The following is a 16,989-nucleotide window of genomic DNA, read 5'->3' as shown; positions in this document are numbered from 1 at the left end:
GTTGGGGAGTTGTATTTAGGTGGATGTTATTTCATAGTGTCCCAACAAACGCCATGACAGGTTCCTATTACCAGCCGATGCTTGATATTGTTGTTGAAGCTGGACCAGGGATAAAGGGGCTCACTGCATACGAGACGATGAATGTATATTCGTCACAGAAGAACAAAGAGTTAGAAGCATACATAGATGAATTGAAGGTATTATGGCAGAGCTACGGGGTCACCATAATTTGTGATGGTTGGACAGGCCCGATCACATAAAATTTGCCACCAACCATGTTGCACTTACTTCTCCCTCAGTAGGTTCAATGAAAACCCATGACTATATACAAATGTGCTCACTTGCTTTGCCCCCTCAACCACACTTTTTAGTTTCCCATGTCCTTCAACATCAAATTAATGCAGTGTGTTGCACAAGGAGTCCAAAAGGGTTGGAATTTGTTGTTGTTCACCATTTTCTGACTGGCCTTCTTGTAGTTGCTTCCATTGTCCGTCACACTTTGAACAAAATTATATATCCTAGCCTGTTGCACTACCTCCTTCAACTATAGATTTAGGTATCGGTATATGCTGATACCTATACGGATACCAATCTGGATTAATGCATATCGGTCACTTTTTCCTTTGCTTTATGGAAAAAAAAGTATATTTTTTACTGTTTTACCCCTAAAACGATACGAGTAATTGATCCGGATCAGTCAGGTATCGGGTATATGTCTCAGCCAATACCGATACGATACCGATACTTGAAACTATGCCTTCAACAGCTTATAGATGTATTTTGCATCCTTTGTTTCTTTAGATGCATTAACAGATTTCAGAAAAATTGTCCGTCCATCACAATGAACCATAAAGTTCATGACTGACTTTCTCGTTGGCCCTATCCAACAATCACACATTATGGTGACCCTGTAGCTCTCTCATAATACCTTCAATTCATCTATGTATGCTTTCAACTCTTTATTCTCCTGTGACGAATATACATTCATCATCTTGTATGCAATGAGCCCCTTTATCCCTAGAAACAACATCAAACATCGGCTGGTAATAAGCAGCTGTCATGGTGTTTGTTGGGATGCTATGAAATAACATTCACTTAGATACAGCTCCCCAACATAAGCCTTCATATTAGTTCCCATCCCCTTTATCTTACGTTGCTTGCTGCAATTTTTTTTGTACCTACGAGGATATTGTTGTAGTATGGGGTTCACTCAAGGTGGTACTACTGGAGGTGGAGGGGTGGAGGTGGGGTAGCCCTTGTACTCTGTGTTTTCCTAAATGGTTAAAAAGGAGGTTGTGAAGAGCCACTACCTCTTGCTCTAGATGGACCAACTACTCCTTTAGTCTCTATGTCCATCCCCCTCCTCACAAAGACTGCCTCGGCTTAATGCTGGGGCTCGCCGCCAATTTCTAGCCTCTTCCTCTGTCTGTGTATCATCAGGCACATATAGGGTCATCATTGTCATCATCACTATCATCATCATAGCTTGCATAGGAGCATGAAATGCCTCCTCAAATTCTACCCTCGCCTTCTCCTTCCCCATTTTCCTCTTATTCCCTCCATGTCTTCAGCTATGGACTTAGCAATATGATCAGATACTGCATGTAGCCACATCTGAGCAATTTTCAACCAAATGTTGCTTAAGTCTTGTGGCCCCACCACCCATAATCTTCTTGTGACAGTAGTTACACTCTGTTTTTCTTTTATCACCATCAATCAGCACTCTGTATTTCCATACAATCTCTCCACTATCATGACTCCTATCACGTCTCCAACCTCCTCTCCCACTTCTCTTGCCTTCCTCGTCACCTCCTCTGTTAGCCGTTATATATCACCCTAATACTAATGCATAAAAAAATAAGTCATTATTAACATAGGAACATCATATGAGATCAGTAAAAGTATATGGTAGCTACTTATATTATTTTTTTACATAAGATATTTTTAATCAATTTTTTCTATAATATAATGGCATAATACAATAAAATAAAATATATTATAACATAACAAGCACCATGTATACTTCAAAACACTTTAAAATTAATCTCATATTTTTCCTTTACTTTTTGAAATCCAAACAGAATATTTTTCCCCATTTTTCCTCTTTTTAATTATTAAATTATTTATCATTTTTTTAATTAAAATAATTATTTACTGGCTGGAAAAATTTCAATCCAATAGAGTAGTACATCAACCAATGGTGTTTAGCATATATATAATAGAGTTCCATCAAAGCTATATTAGTCAAATTTTTTGTTGATGGATAATGTATTTTCTAAACCAGAAAAATAAAATAATTATTTATCAACCAAAAAAAATCGACACTGTGAGGTCATAGATCGGCCTCTAGTGTTTAACACATAAAAAATATATCCCTAACCAACATGCATTTATGTTACTATTTCAAAAAAGAAAAGAAAAAACGGTTTCGGGGAAAGTGGTTTACCTTTTCAACCTTGAAAGTGTATATATCTTCAACAATGGGAGCCCTTGGAGTGATCTTCAAAGGACTATAGGTGATGATGTAGCAAAAAGAGGAGTCTTCCGCTAATTTATGGTATATAGGCTAGAGGAGGCAAAATATTTCAAAGCAGCCGAGTTGGAATCGAAATTTCGACCCCAACTCACGAGATGAGTGCTTTTATAACATACGGTTCGTAACATTTTGACGAAATACCGTAACACAAAATTTCGGCATCACGCCGAAAATTCGATCAAAACAGTGAACTTTTTTAATTCGTAGGTAGTTCCATTTTGGTAAAAAAAAGCAAGATATCGGCAAGATTTCGAACCATGGTGGTAACTGGTAACTTCAACCCCATTAACAACCACTTATGAATCATTTTTGGCCTACACCACTTATCTCAAGTTTTGGATCGAAACAATCCCTTGACACAAATAGTTTATGGGCGAAAATTAAGTTATTTAGGTCCTAGAGGATTGACAGAGTGAACTGCTAGTTTTCAGATACGAGATATCCACCCTAGTCACTGTGTGTGTGTGTGTGTGTGTGTGTATAGAGTCGTGATAGTGAGAGAGTTGCCATTCAATGTTTCTATTGCAGAAAAAATAGTTCCACAAATTTCTGTGAGTTTTATGCCTTTTAGGTCAAAAAGCAATAGCCAAAAGGAATGGTCTAGTGATTCACACATGGTAGAAGAGTTGAAATTTGAGTTGTGTGCTGTGTCATATGTGTCTCATGAGAATAAGTTATCCACCGGTGGCAAGACTAATGTAAGACTGAATATGAAGACTCAACCCCATGAAATATAACTCCAACACAGTACGCTAGGTCTGAGCAAAGTACAGTAATGATTCCCCAAACAGTAACTGAAACCCACAAAATAGGCCAATCAGCTTGGGCCAATCAGCTAGGGTTGAATGGGTATAAAAGTCCAGCAACAAACACCTCTATTCAAATGATAACTGAGACTCAAATGACACTCAGAATAATCTCTTAATAACCAAAATCTAACCCCAATACTCTGAAAATAGGAACAGAATAGCAATACCTGAACCTGGGGATTTTAGGTCAAACTTAGAGAAAACCCAACTCTCAAAAGGAAAGCTCAGATGGGGGCATGAGGCTGAAACCCTGATCGAAGCTAGTGTATGATGGTCTTAATAAACTCCAGAAATCTGGGCCTGAACTGATGACAGATGACTGAGACTGAGAGTTCTTGATCAGGTCATGAAAAAGGAAACTTTTCAAGAAATTGGAAAATAGACCTTTGTTGGCCAAACAGCCAAGGTCGAAGGGCTTTCTTGGGAACCATATCGATCATTCAAAAGATGGTCTTCAATGGCCTGCTAATCTGGAAGTTCTGCAGCTGTGAAGATAATCCAGCAATCCTTCAAATAAAGCAGCCGCAAGCCCTGTCAGGAGCCTCAGTTCACAGCAGTGAAAATAGGTTGTAAGAACTTGTTTTTGGCCTTAAGATAGAACTCAGAAAATGCTTAATCCACCCAGAAAATTAAAGAAAGAAAAGAGAATCTATAGAAGGAAGAGCAGGGGAAGAAGAAGATAGATTCAGGCCTCTCACCACACCTCGACTGAATCTCTTAGCCATGAAGAAAACTTAAAATTTCATTAACTCAACTTGTCTCCAAGAGCTTACAATGGTTGGCTTTAAATAGGCTAAGCCAAAGCCTTAGACAAAATGGAAATTTTCAAAATAAGAAACTACTTCTTCCTAAAGACTTTCCTAAACCCAACTTAATTATTTGCTTGACAAGAAGCATAAAAATAAATAAATAAATAAAAATAAAAATAATCTCTACTCCTAACAGGATAGTCAATTCTCCTTTTTCTTCCTTGCTGACCAAGCCCTATGAATAAGACAAAATAACCTCCTCAAAGCAGTATCAGTAGAGGAGATCTTTCTTGCTGATCAAGGTAGGAATAATGGAAACCCCACTCGATAGCCTTGCTGCCCAAGGTAAAAATGGTCCACGCAATCTGGAAGGATACCCTGGAATGTTCTACTCGATAGGCTGAAAGTAAATCCCAATTTTTGGGCCAGCAGTGAACCATTTTGACCCTCGATCTACATCAAAGACGAGGGGAGGTTGATTGAGATAGTTGGATCATGAGGAAGGGGAGGGGTGGGGGAATCACCACAACCATGAGAAAGAAGTGTGAGATGTAAAATGAGGGTCTCAAAAGAAAAGAAGAAGAAAAAGGACAGAGTTCATGCTGGTAAGTTAGTAATTTTTCTTTTACTTGACCACCAAAGGCAGGGCTGGATCCCAGGTATTGGGTATCACGCCCCCATTCTTCACCAGCAAAGCATCTCACCTTGTAGCAAGATTAGATTATTGTATACATGCCCTAGCTGAAGAAGAAATTGGCTAAACAGAATGCATGCAACTAATCAAAATAGTTGCAATAAGACTATTGAGTTGCACTGAGTTCTTGAGCCAAATCTTGGAAGTAGATTCAACCAACCACATAAACTACCAATTGACTTCCCAGGATAAAGCATTGTCCTACAAACTCTCCTTTGTGCCACCACTATCTACTACCACAAGCAGAACACACAATTGAGTAAAGTTGATGCAGTTGCACGATGGACTTTAGAAAAAAAAAATCTTTTGATTCTCTTTCGCTTTAGAAACAATTTCTTTGAAATTAGTGAGTTTCTAATTTTAGATTAGTTTTCATTTTAAGTTAGTTGCCATTATTTTTTTTTTTTTCTTCTTTATATTGGACATGTACTTGATGGAGAAATTTCAGTTTTAGTTTTTGAAGATTTGAACATGAAAGATTTCTCTTGGGTGAGAACCATGGCTTCCGTGGGTGTCCCTCTTTTGATCCCTCCCTGATCCTCTTCTCTTCTTTTACCTTCTTATCTTCTACTCCTTCTACTCCTTCTACTTCTTCTACTTCTTCTACTTCTTCCTTATTTATTCTTTTCTTTTCTGCCTCCCTATTATTTTCTGGTTTTCCCTTCTCGTTCTGGACGATACCTGCAGTACCAAACAGATGAGTCGATCTCCTTCATAACCATAGTTGTTGGCTTGAGACTTGGAGGAGCAGTAGCAAGCCCTAGGGTGAATCAGATATTTGAATCTAAGATCGAAAGAGCTTCAGCTTTGTGAGATCCACAGTAGCCAGAACTGACATTCACCTACCGCCAGATCTGGTTCAGATCCTCCAATCGATCTCATTGCAGGTTCTTTCAGGCTGAGTCTTCGTATACTTGGGAGGGCAGGTTGAGGCGATTGTTTGCTTGAAGTATTAGACCAAGCTGTGACAGAATCGAGGGAGTTCCTTCCCCTTTTTTTTGTTCTCTGTTCTACCACCTCTTGTGTGGCTGTCTAGAGGTTGAAGAAGACCTCAACGATTAGGTTTTCATCCTTACTTTATCAAATTCCAGATTTACCCCTTATTTCTCAATTAACTTATTTTACTTCTTAGTTCCAATCCTACCCCTCCCCATCTTGTACGTTGCCTTCCCTTTGAGATTTTTTCTTATGTTAGAGTTACCCCTATTTACCAAATTGCCACTCTTTATTAGAGACTTCAAGTTATTTACAGAATTGCCATTTTCTTTGGTATTTAGCTGTACCATTGTGCCATTAATTAATTAAGTGGGGTCCTAAGCAATCCGATTCTTGTTCTTAGAACCCGGATCCGCATCAAGTGGTATCAGAGCCAATTTTCCTGCAATTTTCTAACCATGACAAGTCACATCACCAATGCTGAGTTGCACAAATTGTATCGTGAGTTAGCCGAGAACCAATAGAATACTGGTGCTAGGCTTGAGAGAACTGAAGCCAAGTTTGACAAGTTTATGAAATAGATGATTGCCTTTATGAAGAGGTCCGACAACCGAGCTGAAGAAGGATCCTCTACAATACCTCCTCAGCTCAACACTTTACGGATCGAAGATACACCTCAGAGGCAGCAACTTGATCCAGTTGTTCCCCAGGATGTTACCCGGCAATTTTTCGACAGAGATTATGGCATCAAAGTTGAGGTTCCCGAGTTCAATGGTGAAAAGGGACCTGAGGAATTTCTTGACTGGCTTACCAAAGTGGAGAGAATTTTTGCGTATAAGTCTCTTCCAGACATGAAGAAGTGTGAACTCATCATCACCAAGTTTATTGGGTATGCATGTTCATGGTGGGATGATGTCCTACATGCAAGGTTTGTCAAAAGACTTGGACTCGTTACCAATTGGGAGGTCATAAAGCAAATCCTGACTGAAAAATTTGTTCCTCTTAATTATGAAAAGGTAATGTTCCATAAATTACTTAACTTGCAACAAGGGAACAAAGATATGGATTCATACACCCTCGAATTCCACAAACTGTCTTCAAGGTGTCGACTTCAGGAAACAGACCAGCAACAGGTGATGCGATATATCAATGGGTTAAGTACTGAGATTCGACTTGAGTTGCCTAACACTGATTTCAGGTCTGTTGATGTGGCAGCGGCTCATGCCAAGACAGCTGAAGAGAAGTCCATTTATTGGAAGGGTATGCTCAAGACTTCTTCAGTTTATAGACCTCCACCACGTATGGAGGAAAAGAAGCCTGAAGCTCGCAGAGTTGAAAAAAAAAGGTCAAAGTTCAACAAGGATAGTGTTGGGGTAAAGAAAATCATATGCCATAGTTGTGGCGAGAAGGGTCACTATTCCAACACGTGTCCCAACAAGACTCGTTCTCTGAATGTAGCAGAGAAGCAGCCGACAGAGAAGAATAAAGATGAATCTCATTTATATCCTTATCCCCTCGAGGACGATGATATTGTCGATGATGAAGATGAGGATGTAGAAGCTCATTCAGCTAGCCTTTCATCTTTTTCAAATAAACTAGTTGATAAAGCTCCTCTCTTCAGACAGAAGGGTACTCTCCTGCACAGCTCCGATCATACTGATGTTCATGCAGTTGTTGATACTAGGGCAGAAGCAAACTTCGTATCTACTGAATTTGTTCGAGCACACGACCTTCCACAGAAACAGCTTTTCAAGAAGATTCACATGCGAGGTTTTGGACCCACAGCTCGAGAAGAGGCCACTGCAGTTGTTCGAGTACACTTACAGTTTGGGTCACTACAGTACCATGTGACTTGCTTGGTCACCCCATTGGCGCACTGTGACATTCTTCTAGGACGACCTTGGCAGCGACATGCAGGCATTCTCTATGATGGTGCACGGAATACCATCAAGGTGAAGCAAGGAGGTCGTATGTACTTAATGAGGCCACAAGCATTATCAGACATGCCACGTCGTCGACCGACTCCTGCTCCAGTGACACATCAACCTACTCTCCCTCCTCTTGGAGTTATGCTCCCTTATGTTTCGAGATATGTGCCACCTCATCGACGAGCGATTTACAAGGGAATCTTGGGAGCACGACCTAACTCGACGGAGTCGAGTTCTTTAAAGACCGGGAGAGCTGATGCAGTTGCACGATGGACTTAGAAAAAAAAATCTTTTGATTCTCTTTCGTTTTAGAAACAATTTCTTTGAAATTAGTGAGTTTCTAATTTTAAATTAGTTTCCATTTTAAGTTAGTTGCCATTATTTTTTTTTTTTCTTTATATTGGACATGTACTTGATAGAGAAATTTCAGTTTAGTTTTTGAAGATTTGAACATGAAAGATTTCTCTTGGGTGAGAACCATGGTTTCCGTGGGTGTCCCTCTTTTGATCCCTCCCTGATCCTCTTCTCTTCTTTTACCTTCTTATCTTTTTCTTCTTCTACTTCTTCTACTTCTTCTACTTCTTCCTTATTTATTCTTTTCTTTTCTGCCTCCCTATTATTTTCTGGTTTTCCCTTCTCGTTTTGGACGATACCTGCAGTACCAAACAGATGAGTCGATCTCCTTCATAACCATAGTTGTTAGCTTGAGACTTGGAGGAGCAGTAGCAAGCCCTAAGGTGAATCAGATATTTGAATCTAAGATCAAAAGAGCTTCAGCTTTGTGAGATCCACAGTAGCCAGAACTGACATTCACCTACCGCCAGATCTGGTTCAGATCCTCCAATCGCTCTCATTGCAGGTTCTTTCAGGCTGAGTCCTCATATACTTGGGAGGGCAGGTTGAGGCGATTGTTTGCTTGAAGTATTAGACCAAGCTGTGACAGAATCGAGGGAGTTCCTTCCCCTTTTTTTTGTTCTCTGTTCTACCACCTCTTGTGTGGCTGTCTAGAGGTTGAAGAAGACCTCAACGATTAGGTTTTCATCCTTACTTTATCAAATTCCAGATTTACCCCTTATTTCTCAATTAACTTATTTTACTTCTTCGTTCCAATCCTACCCCTCCCCATCTTGTACGTTGCCTTCCCTTTGAGATTTTTTTTATGTTAGAGTTACCCCTATTTACCAAATTGCCACTCTTTATTAGAGACTTCAAGTTATTTACAGAACTGCCATTTTCTTTGGTATTTAGCTGTACCATTGTGCCATTAATTAATTAAGTGGGGTCCTAAGCGATCCGATTCTTGTTCTTAGAACCCGGATCCGCATCAAAAGTGAGCACCCCAAAAAGGACATTTAATGTACTAAAAATCACAGGAAGAGCTTGATGTAGTTGCACACCCATGGACTGATCCAAACCCATATGGGTATCCAGATGGAGATAAACCAGATCCATATTCTTTTTGGGTCTAGTAGGATTTTAGAAATTTACTTTATTTAGGAAGATTGTCTTTTATTTTATTTTATTCACTTTATTTTAGCAAAGTTAGATTCACGTAGGATTTAGATAATCGGTTTTCAATTTGTTTCCTTGTTTAGGGTAGTTTCTTATTTCAATTGAGTTTCTATTTTATGTCTTTTATTTTCCTTTAAATTGGTTGTAACAAATAGACAAGCTAGATTGAAGAATGAAGTTATGAGTTGATCTTGTGGTGTGTGCCTATGGGCTGAGTGTGTGCGAATCCCTTCTCTCCCCCCCCCTTTCTTAGTGCGATTTTTCCCTCTTCCCTGCAACTCTGAGACCCATCTCAGGAAATTCTTCCCTATCTGATGTGTGAATACTGCCATAATCTATCAGGACTGATCATCTACAATATCCAAACAGATAAAAGAATTACAATCCATTACATATTATAGTCCATCACTCCAATGTCCAAAAACTAATTACCATCAACTGATGATAAAACCAACATAGATACCCCTATTGACAGGCTCAGCTATAAAAGCAGCTAAAAGCTGTTGGAATAGATTACCGCAATCTAGTCGGAAGATATAGACTGACGTCACTAACCATAAAAAAGTTCCGATGATGCATATTCGTACTATTTTTGCCTGCAAAGTTGAACTGCCACAATATAGAAATAGAGTAGTATGGTTGTCTTATTGACAAAATGTTTGAGAAAATTACTCTATGTTTCTTGGTTCAGCAGAAGCCCACAAGTTGACTAAAAGGGTCCAGATCGAATAGTTACATGACCAAGTGTTGGGGTGGGGTGGGGTGGGGGGCAACATCTCCATAGTCTACAACCGTACTGGAAAGAGTGTAGTGAGCAATATCCAATGTATGACAGGTTCCTCAATGGATCTGCCACTGGACATCACATTAAAATTTAAATCCTAGTCAAGGTTGAGTAGAACACAAGGGGGCATGAATAATCTACAATTTATACAAACTTAAGCAGGTTGTTTTGAGCCTACAAAGAACCATTTAATTGGTCTGATGACACAAAATTGAGTTACTAGGTAGGATACTTATGTTGTCTGTGAATCCAGAACTCCATGAAGCATATGTCAGATCCATTAAGAAACTTAAAGAGATCTTAACCGGGGGAAACTGCCCTATTCCAATTAATATAGTTCATTTGATCAAGACTCATGACACTAGGTGTTCCACGTTGTATAAGTTGGAAAAGATGATGAATTATGGAGGGGCAAGTCTAACACGGGCGTAAAGGGGAATTAAAAAAAATAGGAAACTGCAACCATGAAATGTAGAAGCTACCAGTTGGCCACAATTCATAGAAAACCTATATTTACAGTAACATAATATTCAGGAGCTGCGAATCATCTGCAATCTAGTGATTTCAAACCCACTAACCGAACCAAAATTCCAGAAGAATGAAAATTTAAAGTGCCATAGCATTAAAGTTATCCATGAAAACATTCTCGTCCTGGATACCTTTTCTAGTGATCATAAATATCAAACTTGAACTAGATTTTTTAAGATAAAAAGAATGCCCCTTTTTCATTTTTGGTAGGTAGCAGAAGTTCACAGACGCATGGCATCATGATTTATCAAATAGTCTTATCATCAACACTACTAAAATCCCTAAATCGAGAATCCCAAATTCCCAACCCCCTGAACAGCGTCGACATATTAAAGCCCCACGACTCGAAAACAGAAAATAATTCAACAGAAAAAAAAAAATGGAAATTTCAAGATGGAATATAATCAGGGTGGATCGAAAGTAGACTGACCGGTCAAGCATTGGCAGTTTTGGGAATCAAAGGGATCCCCTGCTTCTGCTGCTGCTTCAATTTCTCTTGTTCTTCCCTGATTTTCTGCATCTTCAACATCCTCTCCATAACGAGCTCGTACTCGCATTTCTCGTAGACGTGACGTTCGTCCTCACACTTCCATGGGAGATAGAACTCCGCAACCCTGCATTTGTTGAGAGGAATAAGGAGGTGGGCACATTGGTCTCTGTATGCTATAGGAACCTTAGCTTGCACCATCTCCTCCTGCGTTGCTATCATCTTCTTTGATGATCCTTCAACCTCCATCGCTCTCTTTCTCCTCTCTCTCTCTCGCTCGCCTTTCCTTGACCAATGGCAACTAAAAGGGCTGCTTCCGATCGCTGCTAGTTCTCTCTTCTGTTTTTCAATACTGGACCCGGATCGACCATTCAAAATGACATGATCGATTCATTCAGCCGGACGACTGGTCCAGAATTGGTCGACCCAATAATCTCTGCCGTTCAACATAGGATGATTGGTGACGGAATAGTGATGGTAAACAAAAGTTTAATTACAGAAGTCCCAAGTCTCAAACCAAGTGATCATCTGTGTGTAGTTTGCTGCGATTGGAACTAGTGGCATTTTTTTGTTAAATTATTTTGTCAAACTCTAGATTTACCTTTAGGGCACTTCCCCTATTCTTGTGTGTGTTTGTTTTTGAGAAAGAACCATGTTAGTCTGGTGTTGCTACTTTAGGCATAGGTGGGTAAGAAAATACCACAGTATCCCTCGCTCTATGCACCAAAGATGCTCCCGTACATCCTTCCATTGGCCAAATGTGTTGATGTTACCTACACCAGCCTGATTGGATTTTTTTTTCTTCCTTTTCTCTAGGTAGAGGATTCCTAAAAGGTAGCATGGCCCTTGTAATGGGAGCATTAATAGAAGAAGAATCAATAAGGGGTGGGAATCTGCCTTTCATGAGAGGTCGGCCGGTTATTTTCCCCCCACTATGTCTAGGCATAGGGGCCACATCATCTGGAGTAGTGTAATCCCAACTTGCACTATAAAGTGGTCGGGCCCTATTTATGTTTAGTTTACGTGTTCCCTAGTGAGAGGGCAGACATTGGCGCAACAATAAGGTTGCTCCATGATGATCTAATGGTTGTGGGTTCAAGTCATAAAATAGTTGAGGCATTGGTCTTCCTTTTTTCAAGGGTTCCCTAGTACAAACATATTAAACTGTCTAACGCAGTTGGTGAGTTGTGGTGTGCAAAAATCTCATGCTCATCAAGAGGTCTCGAGTTCGAACCCCTAGTTGTTACCTACTTCCCTCCTTACCTATAAAAAAAAACAACGCAACAAGACTTGATGTACTTTGATGACTTTCTTTTGATTAATTTAATTTTATGGGCAAGAGATTGCTATGCTAGTCACGTGGCAATGAGAGAGCATGTAGGGGCCAAAGTTCTTTTTCCCTAGTTTTGTTTACCATTAAAAAAAAAAACGTAATAAGACTATGAAGCTCATTACCATCTTAGGGGAAGTATTTCTCATGGGGGAGTGCAGTTCTTGGGTGTGGTAAGGGCCAATGGGAGTGCACAAGAAAGCATCTACAGAAATACCATTTTCTATTTCACAAGGGTAGGCCGATCATTTTGCCCCCAATATATCTAGATGCAGGGGTCACAATCCACCCACAAAGACCTTTTCCCACACATTAATAATCAAATAAGAATGCAAATAAGAGTTCTAGTTCAAGCCATGGATTTACGTATCAGTATTAGTATTGGTATCAGTCTCAGTTGATATTGATACCTAGGGGTGTCAATTATGAGCCCGCACCATTAATCCCGACCAAGCCCGACACATTTATGGCCCGACCTGGACCGGCCCAATTAATAAAAGTGTCCTGACATATTTATTAAATAGGCATTCACGGTGCAAATAGCTAGCCTGTCAGGCATCGGACCGAACCAACACGATTATATGCCCAGCTTGAACAGACTCTTTGTAGCCCAACCTAACCTGACCCCTTTTAATACTACATAAAATTCATATTTTACCACTACTAGTAAGAAACAAATTAAACTTTCTTACCCTTTGCTCTATAATAGGAATTAATTTAATTAAGCTTTATTTTGTAAGTTGTAAAGGTCATAATCTCTTATTTTTCTTTGTAAGAACAACCATAATCTCATATCATTTCTCTTATTTATTAAAGATTTGTCTCATATATTTTTGGGCATTCAACCAACTTAAAAAAAGAATTTTAGGATAGGCACGTTTAAAGCCCGTTTAGACTTAAATAGGTCCATAACCCGGTTACGACCCGTTTAAGGAAGCCCGACATCGATCGGCCCGATTATAAACCATAACATGCCCCCAAAGCTAGGCCCGTTTAATTAAACGAGCATTCACGGTGCAAGGCTTCCAAGTGGTCAAGCCCGATTAAGCCCAACCAAGACCGGCCTGACCCGACCAGTTGACACCCCTATTGATACCGATCCAAGATCAATAGTATCCGTTTGAATCGGTCACTTTTACCTTTACTAATCATAAAAATTAGCATTTTTTTATAGTTTTACCATTGAAACAGATATGATACTCAATCCTCGACTGGCAAAGTATCAGTATCAATCTCAGCTGATATCAATATTGATATAGTCGATATGATCAATACAATATCAATACCTAAGACCATGGTCCAAGCCAAATTGCCACGCCAATACTGTGTTAGCATGAATTTGGATTGTAATGAATAAATTTGAATTACAGTGAAAGTTTTGGGTTTGATTTGATTTGCAAATCTGAAAATAGCAATCAAAATTTAATAAGAAAAGCAAATTATGAAGACACAAAATGTAAACAAGTTCATTCATATATTAAACAATGTAAACGTTTTGGGTGCGGCATTCTTGGTCTACCGAGCATGGATTAAGGAATTGGATTGGTCTAAGTATGTTGGATCAGATATCAGTATCAATTCTGGGCCGATATTGGCATTGCCGTCTTTAAAAAATCTTCTAAGGTTTCATGTCACATACTAAATTTCATTCGAAACGGAGTTTGTCACTCAACAATAAAATTTGAAATATAATGACAATGAAAAGAGTGTAAAGTAGTGGTCAAAAAACCAGTAGTGGTCAAAAAACCAGTAGCGGTGCATGGACATGTATGGGATGCATTCCTAAACACGAGAAAGGTATTTAATTGAATTATACTGTCAAATATATAGTTAATCCAGACTATGCCATTGAATGGCCGAGTCATCTCTCTGCATAGTCCAAATGCAAAAATGCCTGCTAGACCAGGAATTCCTTTTATCCCCTAGTTAAAAGAGTCTCAACTATGAACTGGAATCAAGAAATCGAATAAATCTGGTCGTTTAAAACTAAGTTGAAACGAATAAAAAATAAACGGTTTGATTTCAACTTTGGGTATTAAAAATTTTTTAGTTCACTATAGAACTCTTAAACCATCATTTAAACCTAATTCGCCAACAAGGGACCGAAAAAATCCAAATTAAACTAGTTGGTTCTTTAATCCAAAAAACAGGTTTAGAGAAAGAAAAAAAATTAACTTCAACATTTTCAACCCGCAGTTTCCAAATAAAAAACTTGAGAATTTAGAGTTAAGACTACGAGAAGCTTTGAGCAGAGAAGGAGACATATATATGGGTCTCCCTCGTTAGCAAATTTGGATGGAGAATTATTCGAAAAAAATTTGGTTGGTTAATTTAAGATTTCGGTATAAAAAAAGGGCAAAATTAAATTAGAATTCAGATTCGGGAATCATTCTTTTATGAAAATAAAAAAAGGGGCAAAAAAATTGAATATTATTTTTATAATTTATTGTATATGTTTCATATTATCAAGCAATTAAATTGATACGTGCATACCTAAAAAGAGCAAATTACTGAAGTTCAAACATGCACTACAATCAAAACCTAGAAAAAAATCTCATTGAGTGATGGAAACAACAGTTACAGTAATCCAATTTATAAAGCATGTTCTAATGCTTCCACCAATAGTTCTGGAGGAATATAAAAGTTCAAAATCATATCATTCAGCCTATGATTCACCTAATTCCATCATCCATGCTTAAAAGGAAAAAGTATTTTAAATAAAGCAAAACATCCACCACCATAACTTCACTAAATCAAATAACATTATCTGAGCGTTGAGTCTCGCTTTCATTAAAAATAACAAGTCTTTAGGATGCTATCATCCACATCATTCAACAATCTCTCTAGCTATTTATCAATGACCTCAATGCTCTTATCAAAATGTTGACAATAATATTATCAAGATTAATGGGCAACATGTTTTTTTGTTCAATCACCCATCTTTTCAATTATTAACGAATTCATTCTAACATAGATTAAATCATCTAACATCATTGCTGACAATTTGTTCCTCTTTTTTGTTTGTTCTGCATCTTGGCAGTCAAATTTCTGTCACAAGTCGAAGAACTACATGGTTGGCTCAAAATTCAAATGGCTTAATTCTGTAAGATAGGAATAACATCATCTTGAAAAGTCCACCAAACCCCCTGTCATTAGTAAAAAAATGAAAAAAAATATCAATATACAATTTTAAATGACAAGTAATTTTTACATAAAAAAGAAATAAACTAAAAATTTAAAAAGAAAATAATTATTACACAAACAAGGATGACTAGTTTCCATCATTAATAGGTGTAGACTTTATATGGTATGCTCCCAATTATCCTTAATATTCTCTCCTCTCATATTGTGGAACTAATATATCACCAATAAAATCCATTACTTCTTTTAATTGAGGAATCTTTTTGAATCTTTGAGTAAAAACCAAGCAAGGTTGAAAATGGCAGCAACATAGTGAATGATACCAAAAATATTTTTATCTTTTCTACCATCAAAGGTTCTCATTTGAACATTGGTGTTTCTCTAATCCCTCTCTTGGTCTTTTTATTACTTCATATAAATATCATGATGTAGCCCCATCACCATCAACCAAATGAAGAACTCGAATGATTAGTTCGATAAATCTCAAAATCTCTTTTGAATCATTCCAAAACAACTCCCTTTGAATAGTGTCTATGACTCTATTTGCTTCAGTAGATCTAGAATCTCTTAGACTCCTCCACTCAACTTATGTAATTAAGAATCTAAGTTTCTCTTCTATTAAAGCTTCCTTCTTAAAACCAATTGGCTTTAAGTGGGGTGACCTTTTGTGGCTTTTATACAAGATAGTTGAGTTACCCACAGTCATTGTGGGACTATCTCAATATCTTCCATTTCAATAATTGACTAAAGTACTAAAAACTTTGAACCAAATCTAGTTTTATAAAGATGTTTTAGATTCTTGTTTGTGAAATTTGTTATCATTGTATGATAATTATTGATTTGTACAAGTAATCAATAATTATTTTCGCCTCATCAAAAATTTTTTGAACCCAAATGATATCTTCTTTGATGTCCTTCAACGTTAGATTGATACCATAGGTTGCACATCGAGTCTTAAACAACCAACAATACTTTCCAATAAGCATATCAATGCATTTCCATAATTGAGTGTATTGAATGAAATTATTTGAAGCACTAAATTTGGACCAACACTTTGAATCTCTCTGTCAAGAATATCAAATATGAATGGACCAATCAATCTAGCATTAGAGCACTCTTCTAATTTAAAAAAGAGAGCACCACCAGGGGAATAAGAAATCACGTTAAGAAAATACCGCTTCTTCAAGTCAGTCCATGAATCAAACATGATTGTGTAACCAGTTTCTTTTCAAAAAAATTTACTTATTCAGCATATTTCTCAAGGTCCTTTCTTGCTTCAGGGATTATTCTTCTTTGAAGGGTAGAAAAACTTGGAATAAGAATATTAGTACCATAATGGGTTGTACACTTCAATAACTTGTGAACTCATGACTATCTAATGAGTAATGATTGTCTATGATGGAACCATGTAGTCAATGAATTAAAACTCTACCATGTTACCGATTTTTAAGATGTTATAGAATGTGGACCCATATAACATAATGTGAATAAGAAAAGATAAAAAGCAAAAGAACATCTTAAAACTCGGATAATGTTCTGTTGACAGCCAAGTAAT

At 37.9% G+C, this 16,989-nt stretch overlaps 1 protein-coding gene across 1 annotated transcript in view; it reads right to left on the bottom strand.

Annotated features, from left to right (window-relative positions):
* Positions 1-11,313, bottom strand: part of LOC122082163 (NADH dehydrogenase [ubiquinone] 1 beta subcomplex subunit 7-like) — a 29,440-nt gene extending 18,127 nt beyond the window's left edge. The window contains exon 1 of the mRNA XM_042649643.1: positions 10,907-11,313. Within this exon, the coding sequence (XP_042505577.1) occupies positions 10,910-11,212 (303 nt within the window). The 5' untranslated portion in view covers positions 11,213-11,313 and the 3' untranslated portion in view covers positions 10,907-10,909. The remainder of the gene's footprint in view (positions 1-10,906) is intronic.
* Between the last annotated feature and the right edge of the window lie 5,676 nt (positions 11,314-16,989).

Source organism: Macadamia integrifolia, chromosome 1 (genome assembly GCF_013358625.1).
Source record: "Macadamia integrifolia cultivar HAES 741 chromosome 1, SCU_Mint_v3, whole genome shotgun sequence".
NCBI classification, from domain to species: Eukaryota; Viridiplantae; Streptophyta; class Magnoliopsida; order Proteales; family Proteaceae; genus Macadamia; species Macadamia integrifolia.
Note: the sequence above shows the minus strand (reverse complement) of the source record. Positions and strands in the feature narration are given on the sequence as shown.